The sequence below is a fragment of the Melospiza melodia genome, unplaced genomic scaffold (assembly GCF_035770615.1).
Source record: "Melospiza melodia melodia isolate bMelMel2 unplaced genomic scaffold, bMelMel2.pri scaffold_37, whole genome shotgun sequence".
Classification (NCBI taxonomy): Eukaryota; Metazoa; Chordata; class Aves; order Passeriformes; family Passerellidae; genus Melospiza; species Melospiza melodia.
In genome coordinates this window covers 1,838,622-1,860,061 of record NW_026948690.1, presented here as the reverse complement: position 1 = coordinate 1,860,061, position 21,440 = coordinate 1,838,622, and the positions used below count along the sequence as shown (strand labels likewise).

The 21,440-nt window shown below is 53.3% G+C and overlaps 1 protein-coding gene and 1 pseudogene across 1 annotated transcript; one reads left to right on the top strand and one right to left on the bottom strand.

The window, feature by feature from the left end:
• Positions 1-20,666, top strand: part of LOC134434454 (zinc finger protein 391-like) — a 113,453-nt pseudogene extending 92,787 nt beyond the window's left edge.
• Positions 928-1,973, bottom strand: LOC134434494 (zinc finger protein with KRAB and SCAN domains 1-like). Its single transcript, XM_063183151.1, has 2 exons — positions 1,901-1,973; positions 928-1,709 (listed from the first exon to the last, which is right to left on the bottom strand). Exon 2 carries the CDS (start codon positions 1,698-1,700, stop codon positions 1,044-1,046), a length of 657 nt encoding a protein of 218 aa, XP_063039221.1. The 5' UTR covers positions 1,701-1,709; positions 1,901-1,973; the 3' UTR covers positions 928-1,043.
• Positions 20,667-21,440: the final 774 nt, after the last annotated feature.

Genomic DNA, 21,440 nt, shown 5'->3' with positions numbered 1-21,440 from the left:
GGGGTTTTTGGGGTGGCAGGGGCTTGGCAGCCACTTTGGGGCTGCACCAGAGGCTGCAGTGGCTGGGGTGGGGCAGTGACCACCCCACCTATGCAGAACTCTCCCTGCCCCAAACACACACTGGAGATGTCTGGGGCCGTTCATCATTTCTCTGCTCTCCAGCACTGAGGCAACGGACTCTGGATACAGCTCTGAGATCATGCCCAAGGCAACCACCCCTGGCAATGGGGCTCCATGGAGCTGCTCTCAGGAAAGCCCCTGAAAGCTGAGGAGTGCCCCAAAACTGCCTCAGAAACATGAGATACCTAAAAATCTCTTCAGGAATGTGGATTAATAAAAAACTCACTCAGTAATGGGCTCCCCCTCCCTTCATCATCCTCAAACTTTGGCTGTCTCATTGCAGACCCCAACCCACCTCCCCAATCCCAACCCTGACACATCCCACCACTCCTGAACATCAACACCCCCTTCCCAAGGCATATTTCCCCCATTTCCCACCTCCCAAACCCCGTCCCACCCATCCTGCCCCACCTAATGCCCATCTCAACCCTCCTGATTTGAAGCCCACTTTGCTCAATCCCCTTCCAACACCATTCCACACCAAAGAGTTGTGGAATCGAGGAATTTTGGGGTGGGATTGAGTAGTTTTCAGTGGCATTTAGGTGACAGATTGAACCCTCTTGTCTCTTTCAGTGCCAAGAAAGGGAAGCAAGTACACCAAATACCCCCAAAACCCCCAAATTCTCCCAATTATCTCCCTGAATCCCAGATTCCCCTGAAACACAAGTAAAAAGTGAGCCTTTAGATGCCTTTGATGAATTTATTGATTTTTACCCCAATTTTCTCTGTTTTAAAGGGATGAAGATGAATGCAAAGAAAATTAGGGCCAAAACAAAAGAATAACCAGCCCCGTGTCTTCCCAGCATGCATCACAGAGAATGTAGAGTGCAAGGTTTCTGACCAACGTGGGTCCTCCCATGGGGGATGAAGCTGGAGCAGTGCATGAAGCTCCTCCTGCAGTTGGGGCACTCACAGGGCTGCCCTTACCGGTGACTCCGTTGGTGTTGGGTAAAGAACGAGCGGTCTGAGAAGCTCTTCCCACACTGGGGACACTCGTAGGGGCTTTCCCCAGTGTGGATGTGCCGGTGCCTGATGAGGGTAAAGTTGTGCTTGAAGCCCTTCCCACACTCAGGGCAGCGGAAGGGCCTCTCCTCTGTGTGAATCCGCTGGTGCAGGAGGAGATTGGAGCTGCTCTGAAACTTCTTCCCACACTGGGGACACTCGTAGGGCCTCTCCCCAGTGTGGATGCGTTGGTGGGTGATGAGGGCGGAGCTGCAGCTGAAGCCCTTCCCACACTCCCCACACTTGTAGGGCCATTCCCCTGTGTGGATTATCTGGTGGCGGATCAGGTGGGAGCTCCGCCTGAAGCTCTTCCCACACTCCAAGCACTTGTAGGGCTTCTCCCCATCATGAAGTTGCTCATGAGCCACCAGCTCCAAGCTCTGGCTGAAGCTCTGTCCACCTTCCTGGCTCAATGCGGTTCTTTCCTTCTCAGAGCAGCCTGGGCTGGGTTTGCAGCCCCTCCTCTTGTGGGATCTCTGGAACTTTTCCTCCCCATTGTAATTCTGCACTCTGGCACCACTAAAAACAGCCTCTTCCTCGAGGTTCTGGTGCAGGGATTTGTCCTCCCTGGTCTCCATCCTCAGCTCCTTCTCTGGGGAAGGAAGGACAAGGAGAGGATGGGATTTGCCTCCGTGCCAGAGGGAAGGGGAAGGAGATCCCCCCAGTGCATCCCTGGCAGGACGGCGTTGGCAGCAGGGTTGTCCTGCAGCTGGGGGCCATGCTGGGCTGGGAGATGGAGCAGGAGAAAGGGGGAAAGGGGCACTGACTTCCTCCTCACCTGCCTGGGTATCCTGGGGCATCTTCCTCTTCCTCGCAGCCTTCTCCTCCATCAGGTGAAGGTTTGGGAATGGGAAATCCTGGTTTGGGGTAAAACAAGGTGTGAATCCTTGGATTGGGAATTCCTCCCAACCAAATCCATCTCCAGAAGTTATCTGGTGCCCATAAAAATTTCCAAAAATCAAGAGTGAATTAAAAAAAGCCACCAGGAACATCCCATTTCTGGGGTTCTGGTGGTCCCCTGTCTCAGGGCTGCTGGGGATCCCATGGGTCCTGGGGATCCCTCTCTCCAGGGTCCTGCTTAGGGATGCTGGGGGATTTCAGGGTCCCCCACTCCAGCCTCCCCTCAGTCCAGTCACTTGGGGGTCCTCTCTCTTCCCGCAACCCTGTCCTGGATTAGGGCAAATTTGGGAGAAAACCTCCAAAGGGGTTTTCTCTAAAAAGCAAATTCAAGCAGCCACTCCCCCAACCAGATCAGGAAAAGACTTCCTCGGAGAAAAGGGGAAAAAACCTCTTTATTTAACAGGCAAAGCATTCATCAGCACAAAAAATGAACAACATTAAACAATAAAACCTCTTGCCGCTACAAAAGAGATGACAATCTCAGAAAGTCCTTCTGTGGGCTGTAGCTCTGCTCACTCAGTCTCTAATCAGTCTCATGTCAGTCCTTCCACTGCTGGAAATGCTGCGGCCCAGGCTCAGCCTGGTGGGCCACAGGTGGGAGCTGCCAGCGGTGTTCTGGGTGTTCAGTCCAGAGCAGGTTTAAACAGCTCCAAAGAAAAAGAAAAACCATACTCCAGGGAACTTCTCTGCCTCAGAGAGCTAAAACTAACGAAAAGCAAAGGAGAGCTCTGTCCTGCTGTCTGTCAGCAGACAACTGATACCTTAGGTTTTAAGTTTTTCTGTTCTGTTTTGGTGTGCAGCTTTTAGCTTTATATTAAGTGTTACTGGGATCTTTTCACAGAGTGTTGAAGACAAAACAATCATCTTCTAGCTGGAGACTCAAGGACAATCTCTTCAAACTTCAGGCCCAAAGCATAAACAACATGAAAAGAGGAGGGCGGGCAAGCAAGCAAGGAGGATTAAACTTCATAATTTGAAGCTATTAATTGGGCAGTTAACTCCTATATGCAAATAGACTAAAACTCATAAAAATGTGAGATCTCATGACCAAGCCCTCTTTTGCTCCCATCTTGGAGCCATCCAGGAAGAGCCACAGCTGTGCCTCCGGTACTGCCAGGGTGTGGCCTTTGAAAGCATTTCAGTAAAAATCCACTTTATTCCTATCAGCTCCATCTGGCCACTGTTCCAGCTCCTTAAGGCATCACAACAGTCCAGGAGCAGGAATGTGGAGGAGTGAGTGCAGTGTATGAAAACAAACTACTGCTTCTCCCTTCTCCCCTGCGCTCTCAGAATCAAACTTAAAGGTGCAGAACTCATTTCTGGGCTAAACAGACTGATGGGGTACGAGCATCATGAAGTCACCCCAGGACACCCCTCTCAGGGTCAGGGGGTCCCGTCCCCGCCTCATCTCCGGGCTGCCGGGGGTCCCCCAGCTCCGGTATCGCCTCGCCCCGCCCCGGGGGTCCCCCGTTCCACAGCCCCGGCTCTCACGGGGATCCCCAAAACCAATGTCCCGCCCCGTCGGTACCGGGCCATCCCCACGTGGACCCCTGGAACCCTCCCGAGGGGCGATCGCGGCTTCTCTGCCCCCGAAAAAGCTCCTCTTAGGGAGCCCGGAGGTATCCGGGGCTCGAGTCCGGGATCTGCCGGCTCCGAACACTCTCCAAAAAATCCTCCCTGAGACCCCTGGCTGGAGCCGGGGCGAGCTCGGCCTCCGCCCTCACCTGCGGCTCGGGGCTGGGGGCGATGCTCCCGGGGCAGGGGGTGCTGCAGGCTCGGCGTGCGGGCGCTGCGAGCGCCGCGATTCTCCCGCTCCTGCTCCTGCTCCTCCTCTCCCTCCTCTTCCTCCCGCAGTTCCTCCGCTGCCAGCCCGGACCCCCCTTTCCCACCGCTCTGCCCCGCGGCCCCGCAGCACCGGCTGCTGGCTGGGGGAGCCCCCGATCGGCCCCAGGGCTGGGCAGGGGCTCGGGGACCCCCCCGGGGCGGATCCGTCCCCCGACCCGAGCCCCAAATTCCGCTCCGGGGCCGCCGGGCTCTGCGGGCCCGCCTGGCAACCGGTGAGTCATCGGCGAGAAAAGCTCTGGTTGGCTGGAAATTGGTTAGCGCCTCTTCTGATTGGCTGGAATTTTGAAAGGCGCTGCGCCCTGCGGGTGTCCCCGAGATCTGCGGAGTCCGGGTTGGGGCTTTTTCCTCTTCCTTTCGCTCTGAGAATATTTCTGATTTCTTTCTCTCCCTCGCTCCTTTCCATTTCTTGTTCAGTACAATCCGAGTTCGAGCAGATCGACAGGTTGCGTTCTCACGGTGTCATTTGCACCTTCACTCAGGCGTGAGAACGTCGGAGAGCCCCCCAGCCCGAGCACCCTCAGCGGTGAGAGGGACACAGAGCCCCTGGTCCCCAGCCCTGCACAGGCATTGCCTGAGGCCAGAGGGATGAAGACCCCCCGAGCATCCCCCAGAGGGAGGGGACAGAGACTGCCCCGAGCATCCCCTGGGCTGAGAGGGACAGAGACTGCCCCGAGCACACCTGGTACAAGGTGAGAGGGAGGGAGACCCCCCAGGCATTCCCTGGGGTGAGAATGATGGAGACCCTCTGGGGAATGGCCTGGGGTGAAAAGGACAAACGCCTGGGGAATGGCCTGGGGTGACAGGGACAGGGACCCTCCCCAGCCCCTTCCAAGCATCCCCCAGGGTGAGAGGCACAGAGCGTCCCCTGGGCACCGGACAAAATAAACTTTGCAGAAATCAAACTTAACTCTGCATAAAATACTTCAATGAATATTTGCTTTTCCCACAAGTCACGTAATGAAAACGCAAACAAATCCCAAAATTTTATAAACTGACAATAGAAGCTGTTTTGTGGCAAATCTAAATTCTATTGGTCCTGCACAGCTCCAGCTCAGCTGCTGGCAGGTTCCAATAAAAGAAAAGTGGAAATTAGGCCCAATACAGAATATGAAAAGGAAGGGGAAGCTCTGTGTAGCTGTCGCAAAGGTGACAGGGACAAAGAGAAAAATTATTCTAACATTTGGCAAAGTCGCCCAGCCTGTGAAAAAGCGTGACAGGGACCAAGACCTCCCCTGGAGGGGGCAAAGTGTGACATTGTCCCCTGTGTGTGTGGCCTTCCCAGGGTGGGGGTTTTACAGCTGAGCCAGTTTGGGTAAGGGTGGTGGTGTTCACCCACCCAAGCAGGGATTACCCCACTGTTTCAGGTTGCAATGCAAGATGTAACCAAATGCATGTTTTCAATCACCATCTTCATCAACTGTTATAAACAGGTGGGGCAGTGTTCTTTATGGCTTCCATGACTCATCCCTGATAATGCTCTCCAGGTGAGATACGTTCTGCTAATGGGCCATTGAGTGCCACTGCAGGACTGATAAAATTCCATCATACCATTGTGGGATGCTCCGCCCAGGGGGAGGATCCAAGCATTCCTACATGGATATAGGCTGAGGCTTTCAACATCAGAAGCAGCTCGCCTACTGGATTCCCAGAGGACAAGAGCTCTATAGCCACCATTGGACCTTCAGAGGAGGACCAGACCCTTCTACAGGATCACTCCTTCGACAGAATCACGTTGATCACTCCAACAGGACTGCAGCCACCATTTAATAAGACTGCTTCCACCACCCTGCCCAGCAGGGTGTCAGGTTATATCCTGACTCTGTCAGTTTAAGGCAGTGTTTCTGTATCATTGCCTTGATCCTTATTTTGTTATTGAATTGGAATTCGTGCCCGACCCAAGCGCTGCACTTGTGGCTCCAGCATTGCTTTCCAACAAAAACAGGGGAAGGCAAACCTCCTGCAGCTCATGGTATTTTAGAGTGTCTAAAACTCGCTAAGTCATTGATCTTAGAGGTGAGATGCATTTAGAACTCATGGCATGGAGAAGTAGTGCAAGATGGAAAAGGGGAAAACAGAAATAAACTGAGGAAAACATTTCAGATGATTTCTTTCTATTTTCATTTCACTTCTGGAAAGCTGTTTCAGTTTTCCAGGAATCTTCTCCATAGTCCTGTCTGCCCTTTTCAAAAACATTTCCTGGAGAATGAGGTCAAGCTCCTGTCACAAGATGTGCCACCAACTGCGGCTTCTCTTGGCTTTCCACACTGTGCCTGCAGCAGGACTATTGCAGCAAAGCAGGACAAAGGTTTGGAGAACTTGACAACTTGTCCTTTCTTTTCCTGGTGGACTGGGGAGTTGTGCTATGGGTAAGGTTTTCATTGTTCCTGTTCCAGGCTAAGAAAACAGGAGCTGGTACAAAGAATTGTTAGGGAATACAAGCCTGGCTGAATGCAGAGAAAGAATCTGCAGAGCCTGCAGCCACAAGTGGAGAGTGTTGTGATGATCATTCCAACCTGTCACTGGACATCTTGAAAATTATCTGGGATGTGAAAATGCTCTGACAGAGGGAGTTTGTTTCTGAATTCAGTGTGGATGATTCCACATCTGGTGCCTTGGTGCATAAATCAAGAGCACAATCAGTTCATGATAAGCACCAGAACAAGATGGACCTGTCAGAACAGCCAACTGAAACAATCTGAAAAGGAGAAATGCAGAGAATGACTTGGTGAATTTTGCCTGGAAGAAAGGGGATTTTTTTCTAATAATTATTAATACATTTTGGCTTTTGGTTTTCTTAGCAAGGCCATTTGCATCCCAGATTCGCCATGAAGTGAGAAGCCTGAGCTTGTGGAAGTGCCTGAAAGATGCCCTGTTCCTCTGCAGGGACATTCAGGCTTGAACAGGAGCCGGAGCCCTCTCTGGGGCAGCCTCCTCCGAGCTGGAAATTGTGCCATGCTGGGAGAGGAGGAGGAGGGGGAGAAGGCTGGCGCTGTGTGGCAGGAGCAGGAGGTTTGGGCCGCAGGACATTCCGTCTGCGCCACTGCCCCGCAATGGGCGGCCGTGCCCGGGGCTCTGGGCCTGGCCCCATGTGCGCTGAGCTCCCTGGGCTGGGCTCAGGTTCCCGCTGGGACTGGGCAGAGCCTGGGCTCAAACTGGCGGCAGCAGCAGTGCAAAACACCTCTGGGCATCTCCGCTTCCTGCTGCTGGGAAGGAGAAATGAAGCGAGTTGAGAAGTTCTGATTTCTGTTTCTCCTGATGGATTTTTAAATTTAATTCCACATTATGGAGGCAAATTCTGTGACAGCCTCTGTCAGTTTATTCTATTTCAACAACGCCAGCAACAGGGCTGTGTTTGAGTTCTGCAAATGTGGCCTGTGTGGCTTTAATTCCCCTCATCTTAGTGTTCAGGGGCTGGTGGGCATTCCAGTATCTGATGATCTTTATGCCTGTGACAAAAATACTGACTTCACTGTCATGAAAGCACCGTGGGTAGAACCAACTGAAAGAGGCACTTGCATTTTTATGGATAAAGTTCAGGTGGCAAGCAGAAGAGCGCCAAGAGCAGCCATGATCTGCAATTCCCAAGGCAAAGGCACCAGCAGCCTCCTCCTGTCACCTCAGGGTGAGTAAAAGAGTGTTGAAAACAGCGCTGGAACCCGATCCTTTCTTCCTTTGAGGGCTTACTCGGGGCAACACAGGCAGGCCCTGAGCAGTCAGGGCTGTGTGTGGGTGCTGGTTGCTCTGCTCCAGAATTGAGCTGGGAAAAGCCCTCGGGAGCCGAGGCAGGAGCAGGCGGGAAGGGGCCGGCGCTGCTGCTGCTCCTGGCCGGGAGCCCCGGCTGGGCCGGGCCGGCGCCCCCTGCGCTGCCATTGCTGCTGCTGCCAGAGCCGGGCGGGACTCGGGGACAGGGACCGGACACGGGGGAACAGCAAAGGCCTGGCGGCTGCAGGGATGGTGGCACTGGGGCCGGGGCCAGCACAGAGCTTCAGCCCGCAGTTAACCCTGAGGGAAACGCCGGGGAAAGGCTCCATTTCAGCCTTTCTGCACTTGTGGCTGTGAAGGGACTGAAATGAAAGCAGAACAAGTAGGGCCCAACCTGTTCTCCTGCCTTGGGTGGAGCCCCAAGCCTGAGGCTGAGAGGGGCTGTGAGGGGCTGTGAGGGGCCATCAGTCATGAGGTGTCATGAAGGGCCTTGAGAGGCCATGAGGGGCAATGGGGAACTCGGAGATGCCTTAAGGCCCTGTGAGGGGCTGTGGGAGCCCAGGCCCCTCATGGAACCAAGGGTCCATCATGTCCCAGCAGGGCCTTGTGCAACCAAAGGGACTATGGTGACACTATGGAGCCTCATGGTATCACAGGTCCATTGTTACACAGCAGCCACAGCAGGAATGCAGAACCAAGGAGATCATTGTGACACTGCACAACTGTGCAAACCTGTGAGCCTACCAGGGAAAAGCCAGCAGAAATGCCCTGGAGAGACACACTGTAGGCTCTGGGCATTCCTCACAACTCAGGGCGAGGAAAGAGGCTTCCCCATGGTGCTCTGCAGCACTATGTTAATTTGTCCCAGTTCTGTACTCTCCCTTGGCCTTCTCTACCCCTTTAACTCTTATATGTTCATGTTCTGGTGAGTTCTCCCTTCCCTGTTTTCCCACTGCTGTGTAACCCTACCCATCCACACTGGCATTTACTATTGGTCCCTTCCATGTGTACCGCCCCTGAACCCTCAGAGCATTGGATCCCCGGTGCTCTACTCTGCACCCTCTTTCCCTGTATTTGTACCCTGGACTCTCCTTTGTTTTTGTCTTTGGCCCCTGGACACTTTCAGCATTTCTCTGTGTGTGTGTGTCTGTGTGTATGTGTGTCTGTGTGTGTGTCTGTCTGTGTCTATGTGCTGGTGCTCTCATGGTTCCTACCCATTGGCACAAGAAACTCTGGGGGAAGGTTGTGTGCAGACCACCTCAGACTGTAACAAAAACTCCCTTTTTTAATTTACTTTGTGGTGGGAATGAACCATTCTGTCTAATAATGATCAGAAAAAATCAGAGCTGTATTTATATAAATTTATCTGGTATTCAATCTTTAACCCTGGGGGGAAAATTGCATTAAAGTTCAATTCCACGTGTCTAATCTTTAACACCTTTGACAAAGTCTGGAGATGGGATTGGATGCAACTGCTCCCAGTCTCCTCTCTTAGAAGGAATTTTAGAAGTCTAGGGGCCCTGCAGGGGTTTGAGGATCCATGGTGCCTGCAGTATGTGATTTCTCCATCTCATGTCTCAGCAGGAGTTTCTCCAAAAAAGAAATAAAGGTTTTGCCTGAAGCTCCCACTGTGCCCATGACAGGAACCCCTGTGAGTTTCTGGGACACCCCAGCTCTTTGGCAGCCTGGAGACTCCTGGGATGTCACCGTGGAGCCCCCGTGAGCGCCTGTGACAGATCGATGCCTTTGCATCACAAGGTCCCCTGGGATGTCACCATGGAATGGCTGTGACTGCCTCTGACCACAAGGCTCTTTACCATCCCAAGAAAGCCCAGGGAGGTCTCCATGGAGCCCCTGTCTGTGCCTGTGACATTCCAGCTCTGGAAGAGCCTGGAGACTCTTGGAAAGTCCCCACGGAACCCCTCTGAGTGCCTGTGACAAATGTGATCCTTAGCAGGCAACCATCACCAGGACCCTGTTGTTATGGTCAGTTTCCATGGCAACCATCCCCAGCCCCCTGTTGCTATGATCAGTTTCCATGGCAACCATCCTCAGCCCCCTGTTGCTATGATCAGTTTCCGTGGCAACCATCCCCAGCCCCCTGTTGCTATGGTCAGTCCCTTGGCAGCTCCATGGAGACCCCATGCCAGGGGTGGTTGCCATGGACACCAGCTCAGGCCTGCAGCCAGAGCCTGTTGCCATGGCAACCATTGGCAGCCTCATCCCCAGGCTCATGGGATCCCAGAACCACAGAATTGGCTGAGCTGGGAGGGACCCATCAGGATCCTCCAGTCCAACTGCTGGCCCTGCACAGGACACCCCAACAATGCCAGCCTGGGCCTGGCAGCGCTGTCCAAACGCTGCTGCAGCTCAGAGAGCCCTGGAGCTGGGACCCTTCCCTGGGGAGCCTGGGCAGGGCCCCAGCAGCCTCTGGGCAAAAACCTTTTCCTGACATCCAACCGGAGCCTGCTCCGACTCAGGTGCAGCCGTTCCCTCCACTCCTGTCCCTGGGCACCAGAGGGAAGAGGTTCCCACAGCCCCAGCCAGGGACCCGCTCCCAAGGCTGTTGTCATGGCCACCAGGGCTGGGACCAGCTGGGATGCTCAGTTTCCATGGGCCGGGGTTCAGGAATGGGATTCCCCAATTTCCTGGCCCTGCTAAAACCGCGCTGCCCTCGCTGCCTCCCATGGAAAGCGCAAAAGGCAAAGATCCCGGGCTGGGATAAGAACAATTTATTGAGAACAACAATGAGATAAGGAACAAATGGAACAGAAACAATTTTGATAACAGAGTGTATAAATAAAACTGTTTACAGGGAAAACTAAAACACAACTTACTGGGTCTTCCTGGCCGCATATTTCCTCCTGCCTGGAAAGGACACCCTTCTCCTCAGGGACAGAGAGAGAGAGAGACAGAGTGTCCCTTTCCTGTCCCTGGCAATGACCTGAGGTGGGAGTGAATGTAATGAGACTGTCATTGCCAGACCCTCATGTTCTTCCATCCCACATCATGTCATTGGCAGAGGCAGGAAAAGGGACAGGTGTCTTCCTAGCATGGATCAGAAGGAAAAATGGATCACCAGGGCTCTTCCCAACATGGATCCTCCAGCTATGGATGAAGTTGGGGCACTGCACAAAAGTCCTCCTGCATTGGGACATTGGCAGAGCTTCCCTTACAGGTGCCTCCATTGGTGTCTGGTTAAGACAGAGATCTGGGTGAAGCTTTTCCCACACTGGGGACACTCGTAGGGCCTCTCCCTCTCCCCAGTGTGGATGTGCCGGTGCCTGATGAGGTTGGAGTTGTGCTTGAAGCCCTTCCTGCACTCAGGGCAGCGCAAGGGCCTCTCATCCGTGTGAATCCGCTTATGCCGGAGGAGACTGGAGCTGCTCTGAAACCTCTTCTGACACTGGGGACACTCGTAGGGCTTCTCCCCAGTGTGGATGCGCTGGTGTATGACAAGGGCAGAGCTGGAGCTGAAGCCCTTCCCACATTCCCCACACTCATAGGGCCATTCCCCAGCGTGGATCCTCTGGTGGCTGATCAGGGTGCTGCTCTGCCTGAAGCTGTTCCCACACTCCAAACACTTGTGGGGCTTCTGCCCATCATGAAACTGCCCATGGACTACCAGCTCTGAGTTCTGGCTGAAGCTCTGTCCACCTTCCTGGCTCAGGGTGGGTCTTTCCTCCTCAGAGAACCCTGGGTTGGGTTTGGAGCCCCTCCTCCTCATGGGGGATCTCCAGGGCTTTTCCTCCCCATTGGATTCTTTTCCCATGGAGCCACTCAAACCGGTCTCTTCCATGTGGTTCTGCTGTGGGGATTTGTCGTCCCTGATCTTGATCCTCAGCTCCTTCTCTGGTAGAGTAAGGACAAGCACAGGATGGGATTTCCCTCCGTGCCAGAGGGAAGGGGAAGGAGATCCCCCCAGTGCATTCCCAGCAGGATGGCATTGGCAGCAGGGACGTCCTGCAGCGAGGGGATTTTCTGGGCCGGGAGATGGAGTAGGAGAGAGGGGGAAAGGGGCACTGACTTCCTCCTCACCTGCCTGGGTGTCCTGGGGCATCCTCATCTTCCTTGAGGTGTCTTCTGCCATCTGGCCAAGTTTTAGGAACGGGATATTCCTAAAACAAGGGAGGAAAACAAGGGTTGAGCACAATGAGCTTTGTACTGGTTTAAAGGCAAACCTGAGGAAGAGTCTAAGCCAGAATTCCAATTCAGTAACAAAATAGGGATCTAGGCAATGATACAGAAACACTGCCTTAAACTGATCGAGTCAGGATATAACCTGACACCCTGTTGTTCAGGGTGGTGGCAGCAGTCACAGTAAATGGTGGCTGCAGTCCTGTTGGAGTGATGAAGGTGATTCTGTCGAAGCAGTGATCCTGTAGAAGGGTCTGGTCTTCCTATGGAGGTCCAGTGGTGGTTAGGGAGTTCTTGTCCTCTGGGAATTCAGTAGGCAAGCTGCTCCTGGTGTAGCAAAGTGTCAGCTTATATCCAGGTAGGAATGCTTGGATCCTCCCCCTGGGCGGAGCATCCCACAATGGGAGGATGGAATTTTATCAGTCCTGCAGTGACACTCAATGGCCCATTCACAGGAGATATCTCCCCTGGAGGGCGTTATCAGGGGTGAGTCATGGAAGAGATAAAGAACACTGCCCCACCTGTTTATAGCAGTTGATGAACATGGGGATTGAAAACATGCATTTGGTTACATCTTGCATGGCAGCCTGAAACAGTGGGGTAATCCCTGCTCAGGGGGTGAACACCACCCCCCTTACCCAAACTGGCTCAGCTGTAAAACCCCCACCCTGAAAAGGCCACACACACAGGGGACAATGACACACTTGGCCCCCTCCAGGGGAGGTCTGTTTCACAGGCTGGGGGACTTTGCCAAATGTTAGAATAATTTTTCTCTTTGTACCTGTCACCTTTGTGACAGCTACGCATAGCTTCCCCTTCATTTTCATAATCCATATTGGGCCTATTTTCCACTTTTCTTTTTTTAGAATGTGCCAGCAGCTGAGCTGGAGCTGTGCAGGACCAAAGGAATTTTGATTTGCCACAAAATAGCTTCTATTATAAGTTTATAAAATTTTGGGATTTATTTGCCTTTCCATCACAAGTGACTTGTGGGAAGAATAAATTCAAGGCATTTTATCTACGGTCAATATTGATTTCTGACAAGAAACAACAGTAGTTTGTCTGGTGCCCAGGGGATGCTAGTGAAGCCTCAGTTCCTCTTGCCCTGGGAGATGCTTGGGGGGGGTTTCCCTGTCCCTGTCACCCCAGGCCATTCCCCAGGGGGTCTCCATCATTGTCACCCCAGAGAATGCCTGGAGGGTCTCCCTCCCTCTCACCCCTGTGCCAGGGGGTACTCAGGGCAGTCTCTGTCACTCTCAGCCCAGGGGATGCTCGGGGGTCTCTGTCCCCTCACCCTGGGGGATGCTCGGGGGTCTCCATCCCTCTGGCCTCAGGCAATGCCTGTGCAGGGCTGGGGACCAGGGACTCTGTGTCCCTCTCTCCGCTGAGGGTGCTCGGGCCTGGGGGGGCTCTCCGACCTTCTCACACCTGGGGAGGCCGGGGGGGTCTCTGTCCCTCTCAGCCCTGCTGTGACCCCACCCAAACATCATCGGGCTCAGAGGGACAGAGACACCCCCAAACCCCCAGAAGGGCTGAACCTGGGATTTGGTTTGGGGCTGAGGGTTTAGGAAGGGGCTGGAATTGGGGCTGGGATTGGAGTTGGGGCTGAGGTTTGGATTAGAGCTGGGCTTGGGGTTAAGGCTAGACATGGGATTGGCTTTAGGGCTGGGGTTGGGGTTGGGTCTTGGGATAGATGAGTCTGAAACTGGGATGAGATTAAATACAGAACTGTGAGTGTGTCTAAACGTGGAGTGAGATTGAGACCAGGATCAGGGTTTGGGTTTGAGCTCACCCAGAGTGCGACAGAGGGGATGTTACGGTGGGAAGGTTTGGGGAAAATCCTGGTTTGGGGAAAAACAAGGTGTGAATGCCTTTGGTTGGGGATTCCTCCCACCCGTGTCCATTTCTATAAGTCACCTGATGTCCCAAAATAAAGAGTAAATTAAAAAAAGACACCAGAAGTTTCCCATTTCCAGTCTCATCCCTCTTGGGTTATGGTTGGTCCCCCATCTCAGGGCTTGTGGGGATCCCATGGGTCCTGGGGATCCCCCCTCTCCAGGGTCCTGCTTTTGGATTCTGGGAGGTTCTGGGGTCCCAAGGTCCCCCTCTCCAGCCTCCCCTCAATCCAGCCACTTGGGGTTCCCCCTTCTTTCTACCACCTTGTCCTGGATTAGGGCAAATTTGGTTGAAACCGTCCAAAAGGAGTTTCCTCTAGAATGCTGATTCAGCAGCCCCACCCTCAGCCAGTTTGGGAAAATATTTCCTTAGAGGAAAGTGGAAAAAAAAGTTACTTTACAGGAAAAGCATTTACCAGCACAAAAATTGAACAATATTAAGCAAAAAAACCTCTTGTTGCTCCAAAATATATGACAAACTCTGAAAGTTCCTCCTTGGGTTGTAGCTCCGCACACTCAATCTCTTATCAGTCTCTTATCAGTCCTTCCAGCACTGGAAATGCTGTGGCCCAGGCTCAGCCAGGTGGGCCACAGGTGCAAGCTGCCCGTGGTGTTCTGGCTGTTCAGTGCAGAGCAGATTTAAACAGCTCCAAAGAAAAAGAAAAACCACAGTCCAGGGAACTTCTCTGCCTCAGCGAGCTAAAAACTAACTAAAAGCAAAGGACAGCTCTGTCCTGCTGTCTGTCCATCCAGCAGCTGGAATGTAGAGGAGTGAGTGCAGTTTCTGAAAACAAACTGCAGCTTCTTCCTCCTCCCCTTCGCTCTCAGAATCAGCCTTAAAGGTGCAGAACTCATTTCTGGGCTAAACAGACCGATGGGGTACGAGCATCATGAAGTCACCCCAGGACACCCCTGTCAGGGTCAGGGGGTCCCGTCCCCGCCTCATCTCCGGGCTGCCGGGGGTCCCCCAGCTCCGGTATCGCCCCTTCCCCTCTCCCCGCCCCGGGGGTCCCCCGTTCCACAGCCCCGGCTCTCACGGGGATCCCCAAAACCAATGTCCCGCCCCGTCGGTACCGGGCCATCCCCACGTGGACCCCCGGGACCCTCCGAGGGGCGATCGCGGCTCCTCTGCCCCCGAAAAAGCTCCTCTTGGGGAGCCCGGAGATACCCGGGGCTCGAGTCCGGGATCTGCCGGCTCCGAACACTCTCCAAAAAATCCTCCCGGAGACCCCTGGCTGGAGCCGGGGCGAGCTCGGCCTCCGCCCTCCCCTGCGGCTCGGGGCTGGGGGCGATGCTCCCGGGGCAGGGGGCGCTGCAGGCTCGGCGTGCGGGCGCTGCGAGCGCCGCGATTCTCCCGCTCCTGCTCCTGCTCCTCCTCTCCCTCCTCTTCCTCCCGCATTTCCTCCGCTCCCAGCCCGGACCCCCCTTTCCCACCGCTCTGCCCCGCGGCCCCGCAGCACCGGCTGCTGGCTGGGGGAGCCCCCGACCGGCCCCAGGGCTGGGCAGGGGCTCGGGGACCCCCCCGGGGCGGATCCGTCCCCCGGCCCGAGCCCCAAATTCCGCTCGGGGGCCGCGGGGCTCTGCGGGCCCGCCTGGCAACCGGTGAGTCATCGGCGAGAAAAGCTCTGGTTGGCTGGAAATTGTTTACCGCGTCCTCTGATTGGCTGGAATTGTAAAAGGCGCTACGCCCTGCGGGTGTTCCTGGGAGCTGCGGAGTCCGGGCGGGAGCCTTTTCGTGTTTCTTTCTGTTCTCTGAGACCTCTTTCCTTTTTCTTTCTCTCTTTGAGACCTCTTCCTGATTTCTTTCTCTCCCTTTCTCCTCCCCATTTCTTGTTCCGTTCAGTCCACGCTCAGTAATCGTCGGTTGCTTTCCCACGCTCTCATTCCCTCCTTCAGTGCGGCAGAGGCGTCTCTCCCTCGCGGGGTCGTAATCCATGGACAGGGTCCCTTCCCACCCCAGTCCCTGGAAAATGTCCATCAAAGCCAACTTTGCTGTGTGCTCTGGGAGCCCACAGAGCTGCTGAATCTTCTCCCCTTGGGAGGCACGGCAGGAGCAGCACCCTGGGAGCCTCGGGAATGCCCCTCTGGGATCCACGGCACACACTGCCAGGGTCTGGAATTCCAGTTCTCAGCTATGAAAAGATGTTCCTGCCCTTGAGGGCAAAGCTGCCAAGAAGGAGCCAAAAGCCAAGTGGAACAAGATCTTACAGTGGCATTTCACTGCGAGCCTTCATAACTTCCCCCATGGTTGTTGTAGCTTTTGAATTGGGAATTAAATCCGGGCACGGTCTTTGGTGTGAGCATCCCTGGGTCAAGGGAGACACTGAGAGAGAAACAGAGCAGGCAAAGAGAGGCAGGAGAGAAAAGAGGGCACGAACACAGTCAGCTGAGAAGGTGGCACTCTGAAAACAGACCAGAACTGACTGAAAAGGAATATAACAGAAAGCAATAATTTTGCACCTTTTATTTACTATCAAAATACAATTTCTTCCCCTTCTCACAAACCTCTTGCCAGTGTCATTCAGCAGGGCTGTCAGAAAGTCCTTCATTCTGGGTGGATGTTCCAGGCTGCAGCCACAAGGAAAGAGGGAATGGGGATTTTCCTGCTCCTGGGGAGTTTGACATCCTCAGCTGAGGAGAGGAGGAGGCACCAGAAGAAAAGGGCAGCTGGGCTTCACCCTTCCACAGGAAAAACGGGGGAGGGAATCTCTCATCCTGTCTGCTGCTGCTCCCACAGGGATGTGAGGGCTGATCCCAGAGCCCCAGTGGTCACAGTCAGGGCTGCCCTCAGGGAATGCTCGCCTGGTACTGAGGGGCAGTGTGGGAGCACCTGGATCTTGGAGCACCCAGCTGCTCCCCATGTTTGGAGGTGCCTGAGGAGGGCTGGGACAACGCCAGGGACATCCTGCAGTGACATCCCCCCTGTCCTGCCCTGGGTGAGCTCAGTCCCAAACCTGGCCCTGATCCTGGTCTCTATCTCACTCCATGTTTAGACACACTCACAGTTCTGTATTTAATCACATCCCAGTGCCAGACTTGTCTAGCCCCAGACCCAATCCCAACCCCAGCCCTAAAGCCAATCCCATGTCCAGCCTTAACCCCAAGCCCAGCTCTAATCCAAATCTCAGCCCCAACTCCAAGCCCAGCCCCAATTCCAGCCCCTTCCTAAACCCTCAGCCCCAAACCAAATCCCAGGTTCAGCCCTTCTGGGGGTTTGGGGTGTCTCTGTCCCTCTGAGCCCGATGATGTTTGGGTGGGGTCACAGCAGGGCTGAGAGGGACAGAGACCCCCCCGGCCTCCCCAGGTGTGAGAAGGTCAGAGAGCCCCCCCAGGCCCGAGCACCCTCAGCGGTGAGAGGGACACAGAGCCCCTGGTCCCCAGCCCTGCACAGGCATTGCCTGAGGCCAGAGGGATGGAGACCCCCCGAGCATCCCCCAGGGTGAGGGGACAGAGACCCCCGAGCATCCCCTGGGCTGAGAGGGACAGAGACTGCCCTGAGTACCCCCTGGCACAGGGGTGAGAGGGAGGGTGACCCTCCAGGCATTCTCTGGGGTGACAATGATGGAGACCCCCTGGGGAATGGCCTGGGGTGACAGGGACAGGGACAACCCCCCCAAACCCCTGCCAAGCATCCTCCAGGGTGAGAGGCACAGAGACCCCTCAAACATCCCTTGGGCACTGGACAAAATAATTTGGCAGAAATCAAACTTGACTGTGCATAAATCACTTTGATGAATATTTGATTTTCCCACAAGTCAGATGTGATGAAAACGCAAACAAATCCCAAACATTAATAAACTGACAGTACAAGCAATTTTGTGGCAATTCCAAGTTCCACTGGTTCCTGCACAGCTCCAGCTCAGCTTCTAGCACATTCTGATAAAAGTGTAAATTCAGCCCAACACAGATATCATAAAAAGGAAAGGAAACTCTTTGTAGCTGTCACAAAGGTGACAGGGATGAAGAGAAAAATGATTCTCACATTTCGCAAAGCACTCAAGCCTGGGAATTCAGGAGTTATTTGGGAATTTAGCTACTTGAGCTGAGCTTCTTGTAGGACTTTTAGCAGCCTTGTGTTCCTCACCATGGGGTGAATGAACCTTGTCAGTCTCGCTGGTATCATTTGCTCCCTTTCCTCCTGTGATTTTAAAAAACATTTCAAGGAAGGATGTCGCAGACATTTTTTTCATAAAATCCTCTCTTTTAGGATTTGTCCTTTCTGGGAAGCTGGGGCCCCAGAAGAAAAATGCAAACAATAATTATCTGCTGATGTGAAATGTAACAGGAGCATCTGTGATTGGCCTTCTGTGAGTGTTTGGATTTGCTGACCACTCACGGGAGAGTTGGTCCTTGCTTTCTGCTGGACACAGAACTTTGTTATTCATTCTCTTCTTTCTATTCTTAGCTTAGCAAGCCTCTGCAACTTTTCTCTTTATTCCTTTTAGTATAGTTATAATGTATTATATATCATATATCAATAAATCCAGCCTTCTGATCATGAACCAAGATTCTCGTCCACTTCTCTCACCCTGAAGACCTTCATCAGGTCGCTGTAATAGAAGGACAACAAAATATTTTCTTTACACTCCGGGCCCACAAAGGCGATTTACCTCATTGGTTCTCCCATAAGTCACTCAGAGGAAGCTGCAGCCCAGTTTCAAAGAGTTCCTCCAGAGAGAACCACAACTTCCTCAGAGGAGGGCACCATGCTGTTGTCAAAGGAACTTGGGGTCAGAGAACAGTGCCTAAACTCACTGTGCCAAAATAATTTCACAGTCTGGTGAGTCTGGTTAAGAAAAGTGTTAGAGAGATTCCTCTGCCCCAATTAAGGTGATAATGAGACCAAACCCAAAATGAATTTTCTTGAAAAGCAAATGGGATAGAAAAGGGGTGAAGCCCCAAAACAGATAGCGTTCAAGAAATAATGAGTTAAAACATAGAATGTGAGGCATTTGAAGAAAGCATAGCATTTAGGAAACACATAGAGCAATAAATCGGCTAAAGCATGGAACACAATGACAAGAAAGAGAGATAGGGATAGGGGAACTGATGGGCTAAGCATGTTCAGAGCCAACAATGTCAAACTGACCCTAGGAGCCTTGCCAAGCCATGGGGACCAAGCCAAGTACACCGGGAAATGGCCAAATTAGGAAAGGAGTTCAAAAGTTTAAGGAGGAAGACTCATCAGGAGACCCCAGCCCATGATGAAGGCAACCGGAACGACCACCAAGATGATCCTCGAAAGAGGGGTCCCTGCCCACGCTCCGCCTACACCACGCCCCATATGAATATTCATGCAAAGATATGATTATGTATATGATCTGATGTAATCCTATATCTAAAAACTGTATAAAAGGCTTGCCTTTGTTACGGGAAACTCAGAAATCCATTTTGTGATTTCTCCGACGCGTCGCAATAAAATACCTCCTGCTTATTTGACTTAAGCTGAGTCTCTTAAGCAGTTATTCTCGCCTTTTGGGGCAAAATTTGGCATCAGGGGGGACAGGAAGGGAATGTCAGGAAAAAGAGCCCAACCCCTGGGGCAGGGTTAAGTGTGACATTGTCCCCTGTGTGTGTGGCCTTCCCAGGGTGGGGGTTTTACAGCTGAGCCAGTTTGGGTAAGGGGGGTGGTGTTCACCCCCTGAGCAGGGATTACCCCACTGTTTCAGGTTGCCATGCAAGATGTAACCAAATGCATGTTTTCAATCCCCACCTTCAGCAACTGTTATAAACAGGTGGGGCAGTGTTCTTTATCTCTTCCATGACTCACCCCTGATAACGCCCTCCAGGGGAGATATCTCCTGTGAATGGGCCATTGAGTGTCACTGCAGGACTGATAAAATTCCATCCTCCCATTGTGGGATGCTCCGCCCAGGGGGAGGATCCAAGCATTCCTACCTGGATATAAGCTGACACTTTGCTACACCAGGAGCAGCTTGCCTACTGAATTCCCAGAGGACAAGAACTCCCTAACCACCACTGGACCTCCATAGGAAGACCAGACCCTTCTACAGTATCACTGCTTTGACAGAATCGTGTTCATTTCTCCAACAGGACTGCACCACCATTTACTGTGACTGCTGCCACCACCCTGAACAACAGGGTGTCAGGTTATGTCCTGACTCTGTCAGTTTAAGGCAGTGTTTCTGTATCATTGCCTTGATCTTCATTTTCTTTTAAATTGTAATTCTGGTTTAGACCCTCCCCAGGTTTGCCTTCAAACTAGTACAAAAGACAATGTGCGCACCCTTTGTTTTCTTCCCAGAACAGGATTTCCCATTCCCAAACTTTGATTGGATGGGGAAGGAGGCTGTGAGGAAGAGGAAGGATCCCCAGGACACCCAGATAGGTGAGGAGGAAGTCAGTTCCTATATCCTTCTCTCTCCTGCTCTGTCTCCCAGCCCAGCACAGCCCCTGGCTGCAGGACAACCCTGCTGCCAACGCCATCCTGTCGGGGATGCACTGGGGGAATCTCCTTCCCCTTCCCTCTGGCATGGAGGCAAATCCCATCCTGTCCTTGTCCTTCCTTCCCCAGGGAAGGAACTGAGGATGGAGACCAGGGAGGAAAAATCTGCAAGGCAGAACCTCGTGAAAGAGGCCGTTTTGAGTGATTCTAGCGCACAGGAATCCAACAGGGAAGAAAAACCTCAGACATCCCCCATGAGGAGGGGCTCCAAACCCAGCCCAGGGTGCTCTGAAGAAGAAAGAGCCACCCTGAGCCAGGAAGGTGGGCAGAGCTACAGCCAGAGTTCAGAGCTGGTGGTCCATGAGCAGCTTCATGATGGGGAGAAGCCCCACAAGTGCTTGCAGTGTGGGAAGAGCTTTAGGTGGAGCTCCCACCTGATCAGCCACCAGATGATCCACACCGGGGAATGGCCCCACAAGTGTGGGGAGTGTGGGAAGGGCTTCAGCTACAGATCCAACCTTGTGACCCACCAACGCATCCACACTGGGGAGAAGCCCTACGAGTGTCCCCAGTGTCAGAAGAGGTTTCCGAGCAGCTCCAATCTCCTCCAGCACCAGCGGATTCACACAGATGAGAGGCCCTTCCTCTGCCCTGAGTGCGGGAAGGGCTTCAAGCACAACTTCGACCTCATCAAGCACCGGCGCATCCACACAGGGGAGAGGCCCTACGAGTGTCCCCAGTGTGGGAAGAGCTTCACCAGTAGCTCTCACTTGACCAGACACCAACGGAGCCACCAGTAAGGGATCCCTGCAAATGCCACAAATGCAGGAACAGCTTCATCCACCACTCCAGCTTCATCCCCCATGGGAGAACCCACATTGGGAAGAACCCTGGAGATCCATGTTCCCCATGATCCATGCTGGGAAGACACCTGTCCCTTTCCCTGCCCCTACCAGTGTCATGATGTGGCATTGAAAAACATGAGGGTCTTGCCATGGCTGTGTCATTACATTCACTCCCACCTCAGAGAATTTCCAGATGCAGAAAAGGGACACTCTCTCTCTCTCTCCCTGAGAAGAAGGGTGTCATTTCCAAACAGGGGAAATTGTGGCTAGGAAGACCCAGTTAGTTGTGTTTTGGTTTTCCCAGTAAACTGTTTAATTTATCCCTTCTGTTATCAATATTGTTTCAGTTCTGTTTGTCCCTTATCTTGTTTGTGTTCCTAATAAATTGTTCTTATCCTAGCCCGGACCTTTGCCTTTGTGCTTTCCATGGGAGGGCAGCGAGGGCAGCGCGGTTTTAGCAAGAGCAGAAAATTGGGGAATCCCATTCCTGAACCCCGGCCCCTGGAAACCGAGCATCCCAGCTGGTCCCAGCCCTGGTGGCCGTGGCAACAGCCTTGGGAGCGGGTCCCTGGCTGGGGCTGTGGGAAC